Genomic DNA, 15,550 nt, shown 5'->3' on the forward strand with positions numbered 1-15,550 from the left:
AAGATGATTTCCTCTTCCTGTCGCCACTCTGTCACTGTCAGCTAATCGCAACCTTCTCAAAGATATTACTTTCATTTCCAGCAACTTAGTTAGTGGTAACTGACTTATTAATAGAGTAGTACATACATACATCAACTTACTGTGAATGTTTTGGGTTGATTTCTGGAAAAAAAAAAAAATCACTTTTTTAAAGAATGACTTTTTTCATTGTATTTTTCATACTCTGAATTGTAACTGCAATTCTCAATTCAGTTTTATTTTGTGTTATTAAAAAGAAATAAAAATGTAAAATTCTGTATTAAATTTCCTTTTTGTGAAGTCTGAACTCTGCCTGGGATCCAGGACACACATCTCTCCAATTCTTTAAGATGCAAGTCATTTTTTTTCAAGATGTGAAAAAATAAAGGGAAAAAAAAATCTGAAGAATCAATGAGCAAAGCATTAAACTCTTCATTTGAGGTGAGAGAAATTTAAATTTGTTCAAAAAGGTTTTCACATGCTTCACTGATTTTTGTTTTTGTTTAGTTTTTTCTGGATTTGTTCTAAACCTGGATACTCTTACTTACAGAGGATTGGCTGTGTGGACCTCTCCACTACAAATACCAAAACACATCTTTCATATTATCAAAATGTGATTCATTGCACAGTCCTAAACTGGAGTACCTACAGGAAACCCACAGGAGGAACATGCAAACTCTACAGAAAGCTGCTCCCACCCAAAGACGTGACCAGTGACTATTCAGATATTGTAATAGAGTTGTTTTGGTCTTTTAGATGTCCCGTAGAAAGCACATGTTATCATCATTACTGCTTCCACTCCTCTTTTTGTAATGTCTCCCACTCCCTCATGCCCCTCTATATATTTGCTGATTATTCATCTCATCTCTCATACATTTTTCATACAGCCTTTCCACAGATTTTTGCACAGTCCTCCGGCTCAAAAGAGACATTATGTAAATGGACAGGGCACTGGTGCGATGGGAGAACTGAGGCCGTATTATGAATGGTGTGGAATCTGACCTTGGCACCCCCCACCATCAATTGGCCGGTCTGTAACCACACATCCTGCCCTTCAAACCCCCTCTGGGTCCCCCCAAAGGAGGCAGAAGTCCCTTGGCACACCACAGTCACTTAAGTGTAATTTCCTCTGGCTTCAAAAGTTTCTTCATGGTTTGGTCCAAGTTTATGAGACCAGAACTCCCAGCAGACTCACTTAGAACTAATGTGCTTAGTCTTGCACCATTTAGATTTAAGGACTGAACATTTATATTAGATTTTTGGATAACAGGATCAGTCATTACATGTGTTTTTTTCCCAGATTGTTGAAATTCTTTTCTTCTGATAGAGATGGACAGATTCAGCTTTTTCTGTTCTGATACTTTGCCCATCCCCAATATGAACTGATCCCAGGGCAGAAACTGAAAACAGCATATACTGTATTTCCATTGAACACAAAGAGCATGAGATAAAAAATGGTCCAAATGTGTTTTGTAACTACAGGACAGTTTTGTGAAAATACAAGTTCAATATTATGAGATGTTTTAGGTCCACACTGGCCAGTAAATCGAGTTAGGGAAGCTGATATCCATCCATCAAAATGTTCAATATTGTTGCCCATATAACACTGTATTGCATTTGCAGTTGAGAAAACGGTGCAATATGCTATCATGACACTGTACACACCTTTTTGTCAATTAACCATTACCGTATTTTCCGCACCATAAGGCGCACTGTCATAGAATGGTCTATTTTCAAACTTTTTTCATGAATAAACCGCACCGGACTTTAAAGGAAACAACAGTGTGATGGGTGAGTGGTTTTGTTGGTTTGTGGCGTTCACGGTGACTCTGGGCTTTGTTCAGTTGTGGCGTGTAGGGAGGCTGCTGTCTGGGACCGCTGGATTGTCGGCGTGTTCGCAGTGACTCAGTTGTTCAGTTGTGTCTAGAAGTGGCACATTGCACTCGCTTTTTCGGTTCGTTCCTCCATTCCGTTCCTCGTCGGCGTGGAGTGATGAGTGTGTCGCTGTCTGCTCCGTGTGTGTTTGTGTTGTATGGGTGGTGTGGCTTTGTAGTTTACTGAAGTCGTGCTGGGACACCTGAGTGGATTCGTGTATAGGACACTCTGGATTGTTGGGCGCGCATTTGTTTTTTGATGGGGTCGGAGGCTTAAGAGCGCAACCTATGGTGCCGAAAATACGGTAATTGCAGATTAATGCAGATCATCTCTCTCAAGACAAAATCCCAGCTTTAAGTGTGCCCCAGAAATGCCCCAATGGCACATCAAGTTTAACAACAAGGGTCTGTATTGTCATGTACCTCACGATACAATACATACAGGGTCTAAGATATGTATTAGGGGTTAAATGTTTACAAAATGTATATTTTGATTATGTTATTAATTATTAATTATTATGTTATTGATTATGCAACAAATATGCATTGGAATTTCATGTTCGCAATGCCCTTAATATCAGAATACATGAAGATGTCACATGTTCAGACCAGAAGATTCAACCTTAAAGGTCCTACATTGTGCAAAATTGGTTCTTGTGAGCTTTAATCCATGTTTTAGTTAATCAAAAACAGACCTGGAGCTGAGTTTTGTTTCATTCACACGTTTCAGTAACCCTTTATTATTAGTCTGTTTACATCTCCAAAGCTCAAAATGCTATGCCCCACCTTGTGATGTCATGAAGTGGTAATATTCAAGTTAACAGGTACCTTTTACCTTCAGTTCAGTAGAGTTTGGCAATTTCAGGGCTGAAATTACTGTATCCAAATGATTCTAGTGAAGGTGTATAAAGTTGAAAACACAATGGAGCACTTCCCGTAATACCACATGCCATCACAAGTGTTTTCTGTTTAAGAGAAGAACTTAAACAGAACTTAAATACCAACCAAAACACAACTTCAAGTTTGTTTGTGATGAGGCAACAACAAACATCAGAGAAAATAAGATCAGAAAATAGTGTAACATGGCCCTTTAATGCAGTAGTAGGTTAATAAGTGCAAATCTCGGCAGTCTATTGTGAATGTATGTTGTTTAAATGTATTACAACACACATCTCTATATCGATACATGTACTGTCAAGAGTTCCATCATGATATATTGCCTTATGGATATTCAGGTTACAGTCCTGGTTAATAAAGACACTAACCCCATGGAGTGTAGTTAAAGCACATTGTCATGCCCCCAGCTATGCCCAGCACGCAGACACTTCAGACAGCCTGACTGAGCCTGTCTCTGGGAGTATTCTGAGCAGAGAGCAGAACCCTCCAGCCCACTCCACTGCAACCTCCACACAGGCTCATTTATTTCAGGCTGAATCCCATGTCCCACCTGCCCACAGCACTCAGGGAAAGCCCCTCTGAAGCCCTGCCCACAGCACTCAGAGAGAGCCCCTCTGGAGCCCTGTCCACACCCTCTACGTCTCTGCACTCAGCACTGCATGGGGCCCCACACACCACAAAGCACTAATTAAGGAAGGTGGACCTGATTTTTAAAAAGGTCTTAAAAAAGTGAAAACTAGTTCATTTTAAACAGTGGCCCATAGTTATTCCTCACTTGACCCATGTGTTCCGAGCATCTTCGTTATTCACCACTATAGAGTTCTTAAGGCCTTATAACTTTCAGAGATGTAACAGTAAAGCAAATAACAATGCTAATCATGCACTTACTGATTTTTTGACACCAAAACGCTTGGTAATTAGAAGCAGACAGTACACCGCTGACCTCAAGAACTGCTTATACAGTATTTCTAATGGGCCAAAACATATTTGCTCAGATGTACTGAAAAACCTGGACAGCATACTTGATTATGTTAATATCTAAACTGTGTCTATTTAACTTGAGCTAGTTTTGTAGGGCTGCTTGCTGATAAAGCCAAATATTTAAAGCAGTAACAGAAACCCTTTCGACACTATGAGGTGACAGTGACACATGGCCAAGAAATGCGTTTCCTGTTTGGTATATGCAATTCAGCCAGAGTAGAACAAAGCGATGCAGCTTCTCTCTACCTCATTTAGTCTTAAAAACATGAAATATAGAACTAGTTCATTTTAAGGTTTAAAGGGTTTGCAGTGGTCCAAACTTAGTCTTCACTAACCTTATGCATTCCGAGCATCCTAATTAGCCATAAGCACTATTCACAGTTCTCAGCGACCAGAGTGGAGTTTGCTGTCATGATAATGCTAACAACAACCAGTGTTGGGGAGTAACAGATTACATGTACCAGAGTTACGTAATCAGAGTACAAATTATGAGTAACTGTATTCGGTTACAGTTACTGTTTTCATGAGTGGTAATTGGACTACAGTTATTTTGTTGAAATAAATGGATTACACGGCAGTATTTTCCTGGTTTCACATTTTGGGCTATATCCCTTTATTTTATTTATTTATTTTTTCCCCCCGGTAATTCCACTCATTCCCGGAAACTAAACCAGGTCTAAACTAGATCTCAGCTAGGTCTAAACCAGGTCTAAAACCATGACTAAACCAGGACTAAACCAGGACTAAACCAGGACTCAAACAGGATTAAAAGCAGGTCTAAACTAGATCTACACTAGATCTAAATTAGATCTAAACCAGGTCTAAACCAAGTCTAAAACCGGTCTAAAACCACAACTAAACCAGGACTAAACCAGGACTAAAACAGGATTAAAAGCAGGTCTAAACTAGATCTAAACTAGATCTAAACCAGGTCTAAAACAGGTCTAAAACAGGTCTAAAACCACAACTAAACCAGGACTAAAACAGGACTAAAAGCAGGTCTAAACTAGATCTAAACCAAGTCTAAACCAGGTCTAAACCAGGTCTAAAACCGGTCTAAAACCACAACTAAACCAGGACTAAAACAGGATTAAAAGCAGGTCTAAACTAGATCTAAACCAGGTCTAAACCAGGTCTAAAACCGGTCTAAAACCACAACTAAACCAGGACTAAAACAGGATTAATAGCAGGTCTAAACTAGATCTAAACTAGATCTAAACCAGGTCTAAACCAGGTCTAAAACAGGTCTAAAACAGGTCTAAAACAGGTCTAAAACCACAACTAAACCAGGACTAAAACAGGACTAAAAGCAGGTCTAAACTAGATCTAAACCAAGTCTAAACCAGGTCTAAACCAGGTCTAAAACCAGTCTAAAACCACAACTAAACCAGGACTAAACCAGGACTAAACCAGGACTAAAACAGGACTAAAACAGGACAAAAAGCAGGTCGAAACTAGATTTAAACTAGATCTAAACCAGGTCTAAACCAGGTCTAAAACCAGTCAAAAACCACAACTAAAACAGGATTTAACAGGACTAAATCATGCTGGGCAGACGTGTCTCCTCCTCTTCTATCAATAATATTTTTAATACGGTTAAGGAAAGTCTGGGCTTTTTATTTTCTTTTAGCAGACAAAACATCTTATGTTACGATATCTTAGTCTTTGCTTCTCTACAGCAAATAAAGTAATCCTAAATATTCAGATTACGTTATTCACTCTAAGTAATTTAATGGATTACATTACCAACTACATTTTGGGGTATGTAATCTGTAATCTGTAGGGGAATACATTTTAAAAGTAACCTTCCCAACACTGACAACAACTAACATGCTAACTGCACACTTCCTGAAGATCAGACAACTGATAAATGTGTTACTGTTTACTGCTATCCTAAGAATAACTTCTGAGCATTATAAGAACATTTAAAGGTGCACAGTGTAATTTTTTTGTGTTGTGGTCAGTCATCAGTTTTTTTCCATGGACATTACCCTGCCTGGAATATTCCACAGCATGACATTAAACAGCTCTACCTTACAGTTGTTAAATTACAGGTGGCTCAAAAAACCTAGAATAACAGGCATTCTGAGCAGAGTTGCCTCTCCACAAATGTGACCTGTAACATTTAAGGTTTAATACAATACTGTGAAACATTCCAGACAAAGCAATAACATCTGACGGGGCCTCCACCTGAAAATGTACACAATGCACCTTTGCCAAAATAGGTAATGGAAAACTGAAATCTAAAGTAGAGAACGGCAATACTGACAAACAAAAGTTTAAATCACAATTTTAAAAGGGAGCTCATGAACACTCCCTGTCCATAAAGTCCAGTCTAAAAATACCAACAAATCTCAGATCTTCTTATTGTGAGCTGACGATGGAAACCTCAAACCACATGAACCACAAACAATCAGACAGAGATGTTACGAGGTCCAAACAAAACCCTTGACCTGAGAAGAATTTAAGAACATCTCTTTGTGGTGAGAGAATCATTCACGCATGTCTGAAGAATTCTGCTGGAGGTTTGAAGGTTATATCCAGATAACCATGAAGTCACAATCACACGTGGACAGTCCAAACACAACATGGGCCGAGGATACTGTGAACTGCTCCAAGTTAGCAGCACCAACAGCCATACACTAACGCAATGACTCATTATTATGCAAATGGCTTAAATCTATCGATCTTCCTTTCGATTAATTGGCAGTTGTGTATAGGGCAGGGTATCATTAAGAAGTTGCCAATTCGATACATACCATGATACATAGGCCACGATACCATACAGATCTCAACACAGTGCACTTTCAATTCAGTACGATTTCAAATCAATTCAATATAGTTCAATAAAAAATAAAGGCTAAACCATGGCTGTGATACTAAAAGTGTTTGTTAAACAACTTCTTGTGCAGAGTTCATATGAAACACAGTTTAATCATCAAAACAGTGAAAATGTCAAATGTGTTGCATAAACAAGTTTCCTTCCTCTAGCACTGTAGCAAAATAATTTAGTAAAATATACCAAAAAATACTCTTGGCAATACATCGATACAGTAGCCCCGATATCGATACTGTATCATCACAATAAACGATACGATGATGAATATTGATGAATATTTAGATATTTCTGCACACCCCTAATTGTGTAGAAGGCAACAGGCCTGTGAAAATGCTATCATTATTAAATCTATCATTATTAAATGTGAATGTGATAAAAAAAACTTTCATGGCATTTTTGCTCCTCCTCAGTGCCTAGTTGACAATTATGTTGACATTTATGTCAATATTCAATTACTTGCCATTAATCTTGTTGCAGCCCTATTTGAAATGTACAGTGCTCAAAAAATAAAAATAAATGAAACATTTTAAAAACACATCAGACCTCAATGTGAAAAAAAAGTTTGATATCTATACAAATATGGACAGGGCAATGTCTTGGGAACAAAAGAATGTCACAGCTTTTAATGGAAACAAACAACAGGGGCCTTTGAGTGGTAACAATGAGACACACCCTAAACAGGACAGGTTTTGCATGTGGAGGGCATTTCAGATTTCTAGTGATCATCACTACTGGGAGTATGAGGCCATTCCTTCGTCCTACAGAAAATGTACAGATTGTCCAACTCCAGGATGGCACATCTGGACGTTAAGTTGCATTAAGATTTAATGTGTCTCCCAGCACAATCTCCAGAACATGGAAAAGGAGACAGGCAGGAGACAGCCAGTTACTCTAGAGCTAGACAGGACCGTAGAAGGTCCTCAACCTATCAGCAGGACATATATCTGCTCCTCTGTGCAAGGAGCAACAGGTTGAACACTGTCCATGCCCGATAGAATGACCTCTAGCAGTCCACTGCTGTGAATGTCTCTGCCCAAACAAGCAGAAGCAGAGCGCATGAGGGCGTCTTGTAGTAGGTCCTGTGCTCACCGTCCAGCACCGTGGAGCTCCACTTGCATTTGCTAGACAACACCAGAATTAGCAGGTTCACCACTGGTGCCCTGTGTTTTTCACAGATGAGCAGGTTCACCCTGAACACCTGTGATAGACATGAAAGAGTCTGGAGAAGACAAAGAGAACGCTCTGCTGCCTGCAGCATGGTTCAGGGGTCAGTGAGGGTCTGGGGAGGCAGATCCATGGAGGGAAACAAAAACCTCTAAAACAGGGGTACTCAATTAGAAACTCAAAAGGTCTACTTATCAAATTTACAGTGTTTCCAGAGTCCAAAAAAGTCACAGTGTGTTTTCCAAACTTAGAACTTATAACAAAAAATTTTGTAAATCCACATGGAATATTTGAACCATGCACAAAGTACTAAGTACACTACTAGATACTACTATTGGATAGATAAATACTAAATACACTAGCTAGTGGCTACTTTACCAAAGCTAAGTCGTGAGAGGGCGCTCTAGGCTTGTGTGCCAGTATCTGCTGCTCCCATTCCTCCTGTACCACTGTCACTGCACATCTCCTGCAGAGACGGTGTTCTGTCTCGATCATGTCAGTCGATCGCATCAATACTTCTGTACTACTGAAAATTTAAAACAGTACTCGAGCAGCAGAAAGAAAGTTTGGAGTGAGCGAGAAGGCGAGGATGGAGAACACAGCTTCATGGCAACCCAGAGGATGCACCATGTAACCTTTCCTGCAAGTCACTGGACGGACTGACAAAGCTGCGCACAAAAGGAAGTGGCGCTCTGTTTACATCCAGAGGTCGCCGAGTTGCTCAGAAGTGACACAGAGGATGAAGAATTCAATGGATTTTGGTAAACTTGTTATGTTGTTTATGCTAGTTATCTGAATAATTTAATATCTTAAGTTAACAGAATGTCGTTCTCTTTTCTGTTGTTATTGCTATAACTTGCCTTTCAAGATAAAATATGTATTCTTGGTCTCTGATTTTATAAAATACATTTCCCCCAAAAAGTGTGACTTATAGTCCGCAATTGCATTTGTCCTTTGTCATGGATTCTACCTGGACCTGGAGGGAATTTACAAATATAATGTAATAATAAAACATGGGTCCAATTTGAAATGAAATGAAATCCAATAAATACATTTATTTTTTGGTATATTTTTTATAGTTCTGACCATAAAGGCAGAGTTTCCACAAAATTCACTGCATTAGGTCGAGATTTCATGCAGAATTTTTACTACATTATTTGTCAAGAATGGTTCACAAACCTGAGTAAACTTTGCTATTATCTCTTTAAAGCATGACAGTACTCAAACAGGAGGACCTCATAGCTCTGGGAAAAGCATCCGGAAAATAGCTGTGCAGAGTTAGGGCTTTTCAGGAATTCCATCTTGTAAAAGAAGCACACACAAAAAGATGGTGTGTCTGCTGTAGCAGGATAATAATGGTCCTCCCCCCTCCTTCCATCCACCCCCCTCCTGGCTGTTAGCAGTTATTTAGGTAGTTCATGAATACATTTGAGGAGATCCAAATGCTACTGTCTTAAGAGCTTACTGCAAAGGGGCTTCAAGGGGGAGGAATAAATGAGTTACACGACTAGAGAGAATAGATCAAGAGCGAAGGGGAGCGTGGCGTGCACTTAGCTAATGGGCCAGTCACATGTGGAGTGAAGGCAGTGCTAGTTTACATGTGAAATCCAGTTTTTCTTCTAAATGACTTGTACACTGGTTTTTGCGCTGTATTCAGGAGACGTAAGAGTGCACAGATCTCCATACAGGTACTGGATATCAATCCCAATCCACAAAAAACTTCAGAATTTATTGCATAACACAGTTTAGTCACAAAATGTCCAAAACATAAAAATAAAAACTATAACCATGTTAAAATGTCTAAAATACAAATGATGTCTAAATGTGGTCTCGCCTCATGGACCCCACACTGCTCATGTTGACTTGACCTCAGGTGGACTAAATTTGACAGTGAGTCAAGAATTCCCTTTTAGCTTTTTCTAAAACATGGAGCTTAAATTAGCTCTACGGGACTAAGTCATGTGAGGATACAGACATATTTTGAGTTGGGCCCTTAATTGTGCATTGGCTGTTGCACATGTACTGTGGCTGGACTGTACTGCCTTCCTGTCCAGGGTAATGTGTTTGGTTGGCATTCTGAACGGAAACATTAGGAAGTGGGTTCATCATAGGGCTACTACAGTCTCACAGGAGGTTGGAAAAGCCAAATATTCACAGATATATCTGTGTGTCAAATGGTAAGTAAGTAAGTCTTTATTACTATAGCGCTTTACACAGACATATGTCACAAAGACACTTTACAGAGAATTATATATTCACTATTCTTTTTCTCCACACCCGGTGGTGGTCAGATTATGGTAGATTCTGGAAACTGTCATGGGCATTGTTATTGTCATTCAGGGTGTATTATTTTGTATTGAGTTGTCGTTCTTGACAGAAAATAAGTTCAACACAGACAATAAAACCGTTTTAAAGCCAGAGAATCAATGCAGTAGGCTTGTTGGTGCACATGAGCACTGAACATTTTACACAAATGAACCTACTTTGTCATATTTAAGAAGCAAAACATTTCCCAAATTCTCCATTGACATGAAAGGGACAGTGTAACAGAAAGTGCAGTTTAGGAACATTTAGAGACAAAAGTGGGTGGAGCAAAATAAGATGGATTAAGATATGTAATCAATTTGAGAGCTTTGGCCATGCTCACTTTTATTTGGCTAATCCATCAGCAGTACAAAAATGTTTTTAGTCAACCAAGAATTGCCTTGGTTGATGGCAGCTCAACTGTATACAAATATGGAACTGTCTATCAAATGACATGGGTCCAAGTATGAAATGGCTGGAATCTCCATGCACCTAAACCTAAACATGGACAGTACAAGTCATTCATATTTTCTACATAGAAACTGGACCATGGACACAGTAATGTGAGTGTAGGCAATGGGAGTGAAGAGTTCGACACAGGGAGCCAATGAATACTTGCAAGTGTAGGTGAGATCTGAACTGCCTAACCCCCGGTCAGACGGTAAAACACTGCTCATCCACACCTCCTTGTCCCCTCGCCCCATCCTCTTACACTCGAAGCCACAACATTATAAAAACAACAAATCATTATTGTGAGCACAAGAAACATGTGTGGTATATCTGTGGCGTGTTCTCCTCAGAGGTGGCCAAGGTGAATCCTCCGTCTCTGCCCTTCCTCACTAACACTTTAAGTTGTCTCATTCTCTGTTTGTGTTCTTCTGGGTCTCTTCAGAAAATACCATGATAAAAGATAATATTAAACTAATACAAAAACCCTAAAGAAGCATAACACCCCGCTTACTAAATTGTTACAAATTTTTTAAATATTTTTGAAACACAACCACAGCCATTATGTAGTCTCATTTCAGAGCTGATAGGCTATAATTTGGACCTGATATAGAATGGGTTTAGATCTGGTCGTACTCAGAAAGCCAAATGTTGAGGCGGTACTTGTTGTAAAACATTTGAATTAAAGTTACTTATTCAAACCTCTAGACCTCCAGAATACAGTACTGTTTGTTCTACTGTATATTGAACAACTGTAACTGGCCTCTGTTTGTAGAAACAGAGGACACTGCAGTCCTTCCTGTGAATGTAAGATTTTAAAATACTCAGAGTAATGACCAGTGATGGGAGTGACCATAGATTGTGTAAAAAAAGTGGACTAAGCAAGCAGGAAGTCACCGGTAGCTTTTGGCTCCACCCTAATGAACCTTGTGATGCTTATGGTTACAGAAGTGATTTTGGAGCCAGGCTCTATATTATGAATAGGCTTTTTTTGACGGACAAAATAGAGGAAAAAAACACCAGGATCACAAGGAGAGGGTTAATACAGACATTTTAAGGCCAAAACAGCGAGGCTTACAACAGCAGTTACACAGAGGGGCCACAATATTCCAATACAAGTCAATGGGAGCCAGGGTCAGAAGGAGCCAGAAGAGCCACATGTGAACTTCCTATTCAGCACGCAGCAGCTAGCGCGTTAGCTATATCCATTTATATATACGGTCTATGAGAATGACATTGGTGAATCCATTTTCATATTGCATTCCTGTGGCCACTTATGTAACCAGTTTGACTGAAGCCAAGTGTCGTACAGTTTTCAGAAATTTATTCAAAAAGGTCCATGATTTATGGCAAGTTTATTGGTCACATTTATCAAGTCACTTGGCTATAATTATTAAGCCAAAAAAAAAGTCTTTAGGTGGGGAGGAAATCGCCAATCCTGTAGTTATGACCTCTACAAACATGCTCTGAAATGCATGGGAATCTTCCCTGAAAACTAACTCCTTGGTATTAAAAGTGAATTGCATTAGTTTTTAAATTTGTGAATTCTGTCTTAGTAAATAAAAGAGTTGACCAGTGTATGTACTGGTCGACTGTTTTATTTCAGTAATAAGGATTTCTATGGGACAGCAACGGTAAGGAGAAGTGAGTAGCAGCTGAAGATTTAATTAAATACATTGTTGTCTAATACTTTTGATTGCAGAAATAGTAGTGTTTGCATGAGCTCCTCCACAGGTGTAGCCTTGTGAGTGCAGTTTGGCTCAGATACATACAAAGAATACACATGTCACACATGTCTTTAGTCAACTAAGAATTTGGTCATTTCTAAACATCCCCAATCTGCAATCTATTGACTATAACTAACCACATTCATCTGAACAAACTATATGAGACAGAGCAGGATCTTACCCCTGGTTGAGGTCATTCTCTGTGTTGTCCAACCACAGGCGCACAGCCACAGCGTTCCCCTCTCGACACTGTGTGAAGATGTCGTCCATGTCCCCTCCTCTGTCCTCCTCTGTCCTCCTCTCTAACAGGTACAAGGTGTTTTGGGCGTGAGGGCAAAATTAAAACCAGTCCACATCAGCTCCTCATCTGGTCATGACTCACTTCCACTGCAAAACAGAAAAGAAAAAGAATAAAAAAATTAGTGACCAATAATAACAACAAATTATATCTTTCACAATGAAGGGCCTTGTCTAATTGAGGTTTTTTGGCATTTGAGCAAAACTGGACTTGCTCTAGAACAGATAAGCAGCTCTTTAGGTCAAAAGAAGTCTGTTGCATGCTGTCTGCATCCAATTATAAAGCATTTTATTGTGAAATAATACCACTACAAACCCTTTAGTGTTCTTTTCCATGTTTTAAAGACAGTAAAAAGCAGCTACAGTGCCTTTAAAATGACCAAAAGGTGCCAGTTGAGTTTGCTAAAGGGAAATGAACCATATGTGTGCAGAAAAAGATGCTTTCTATGATACTGCAAAAATCTGTTCTATGTAATCTTTATGAACAGTTTTAATGGTGCTAGTGGTCAGGGGAGCTCATGGCACGGACTAGCAGCATCAGTCTGCCCTAGGGCAGCTGTGGCTACCACTGGTGTAGGGCTTTGAGAAACGTATCAAGTCTATTAAGAGAAAAAGAAATGTTTAGCTTTGTTCCACTAGAAATGGGAAGTGCAGAATTGAGTAAGTGTCAACAGAATAAACATAATGTGGTAATCAGGAGGGGACAGTGACTCATACTGTGAGTAATAACATTCCGCTTCCTTTGCGACAGCAATGTTTGAACTCTTTTAAATCAATAGAAAATGACCCTTAGGAGAACCGCAACAATACTGGCAATGGCAAAACTCATAATGTGGAGTATGGACTATAACAGGGTCTCCAAACTTTTTCCTCCAGTGAGCTGTTTTTACAAAACAAAAATGCTCATTACTCATTTCAGTGGTTGCAAGAAATTGCATAAATATAAGAGCCACAGTCAGCCTTAGGAGTTTAGTTAGATCGCAGACAAAACATAAACCATTTTCCAGTTTTCGATGCACAAAGGGACACATTTACAATGGGAATAGGCCTTTAATTCATCAAAGATGAATTATTTAGTGCAATACACATAATACAGAAATCCTTTGGCAAGCTGTTTGAAAGGGGGTGGAGAGCTACTGGCAACTCCTGCGCTACAAGTTGGAGTTGGACAACAGTAAATCAAATAAGACGTCTTTGAGGGAATGAACCATTTCATCACTGACTGAAACACCAGAGTGGATTGAGGATGAGGTCTTTCTTGTTGTGTTCACCTGGTTCCCCCTGGACACTGCTGTGATTCTGAAGGACACACAGGAGGAGGGACACTTTTGGCTCTTCCCCAGGATTTGCTGATCCTACCTTCTCCCTGTTAAACGCACTGAGACCTTTGACTGAGATATGCCGTAGAAATGTTGCTGCAGCAAAAGTTACATTTCTCTGGGGATCAATATCTGTTGCGCTCTCCCTATGTTTGGATTACCTGACTCACACAGTTAAATTAAAAGGGCCCATATCAGGCTATTTTCTGATTTAAATAATGTAGTTTTCTCATCACAAACAGACCTGGAGTTGTGTTTTGTTTCATTCACACATGTTTATCACTGAAACCCTGCAGATTTAGGCTTCTGAGTTCTTCTTTCTAACAAAAAACATTTTTAGATGCCATGTGGTAATACAGGAAGTGTTTCACTGTGTTTTTAAACTTCATACACCTTCAGTAGAATCATTTGGACCATTTCAGCCCTGGAATCGCCAATCTCTGCTGAACTAAAGGTAAAAGGTTGCTGTTAATTAGAAACTAATTAGTATAACACGGTAAGAGCCAATTTTGCGTAATTTTGGACCTCTCATGTACTACTGAGCTATTTTGAAGTGTCCTGATGACTATTGCAAAATTCAGTCAGACATTTTACACTACTTCTGTCACTACTGGATATAATTTGATGTTTTGGTTGTGCAGCAGACGATTTTAAAAAAACAAACAAAAGAAGTGTGCCAAAACTCAAAACATGGCTGAAAAATACATTGTGACATATAGTCTATGAGTTTGATTTGCACACAGGTTAAACAGTTCATAAAAGGTTTGTACAACACTGAGTAACTCACTGTAGCAGATATGGCAAAGAATAACAAATGTCATTATAGCAACTCTTAATTTCGTTCTTGTAGTAATAAATACTTGTTGCATAGAAATGAGTCTTGATGCAATACTTCCTCAAACACACAGATCTGTCTGGAGCAGTTTGCAGGCAACTCTACAATGACTGCAACAGGCACCAGTTAGCACTTAGCGTCTGTATCTTTTCCTCTTTTACTTCCTGAAATTACAATCAAAATTAAGTTAGTCTCCCTTAAAATATATTTAACTTGTTCAATATTCATCCACCTTTGAAGCACATTTATTCCGCATAATGCAAAGCTGTAACTCTGGAGCTTGTTCGCAGTCTTTGGGGTAGATGTGGCTAACAAGCTAACAGCTAAGTTTTGTGACGCGGCGCCGCTCGTTGGCCGCTCTACACGCACACACAATCATGCAAATTGACCGCAAACGTACCGCGCATAATCCTCACAAACGCTGCACGGGTCAGTCACAGAGGGCACCAGGAGCAGAGTGTGTTTCTAGGGGGTCCTGAGGACTGAGCTCCGTCCACACCCTCGCTGGTCGCTGTCCAGAGGAAAGCAGTCCGGAGCAGAACGCACACGGGGCGGGGAGGGACGGGGGACAACGGGGGAGGGACCGGGAAAGACCGGGGAGGGACGCGGTAGAAGCGGAGACTGGAGCGGAGACGGCGTGCGGACGACACCTACAGGAGGAACGGAGCAGTGCATGTAAAAAAAACACTGCCCCCGGCTATGGTTTTTAATATACCACTTATTTAAATAATGTGCTCCGTTTACAACCTTTAATTCAATCAGCTTTCAACAGCCTGTACTAATAAAATGGGACAAAGGAAGAACAAATAGAAAATAAACCCAAATGTTCTTGGAGCTCAATCAAATTG

General features: G+C 39.7%; 1 protein-coding gene across 1 annotated transcript in view; it reads right to left on the bottom strand.

Annotated features, from left to right (window-relative positions):
- LOC110172714 (integrin-linked protein kinase) overlaps window positions 1–15,270 on the bottom strand; it is a 32,375-nt gene extending 17,105 nt beyond the window's left edge. Inside the window, exons 1-2 of the mRNA XM_055166775.1 lie at window positions 15,103–15,270; window positions 12,433–12,638 (exon numbers count right to left, since the gene is read on the bottom strand). Of these exons, the coding sequence (XP_055022750.1) occupies window positions 12,433–12,521 (89 nt within the window). The 5' untranslated portion in view covers window positions 12,522–12,638; window positions 15,103–15,270. The remainder of the gene's footprint in view (window positions 1–12,432; window positions 12,639–15,102) is intronic.
- Window positions 15,271–15,550: the final 280 nt, after the last annotated feature.

This window comes from Boleophthalmus pectinirostris, unplaced genomic scaffold, assembly GCF_026225935.1.
Source record: "Boleophthalmus pectinirostris isolate CB_2022bp ecotype Guang Dong unplaced genomic scaffold, ASM2622593v1 HiC_scaffold_9, whole genome shotgun sequence".
Classification (NCBI taxonomy): Eukaryota; Metazoa; Chordata; class Actinopteri; order Gobiiformes; family Gobiidae; genus Boleophthalmus; species Boleophthalmus pectinirostris.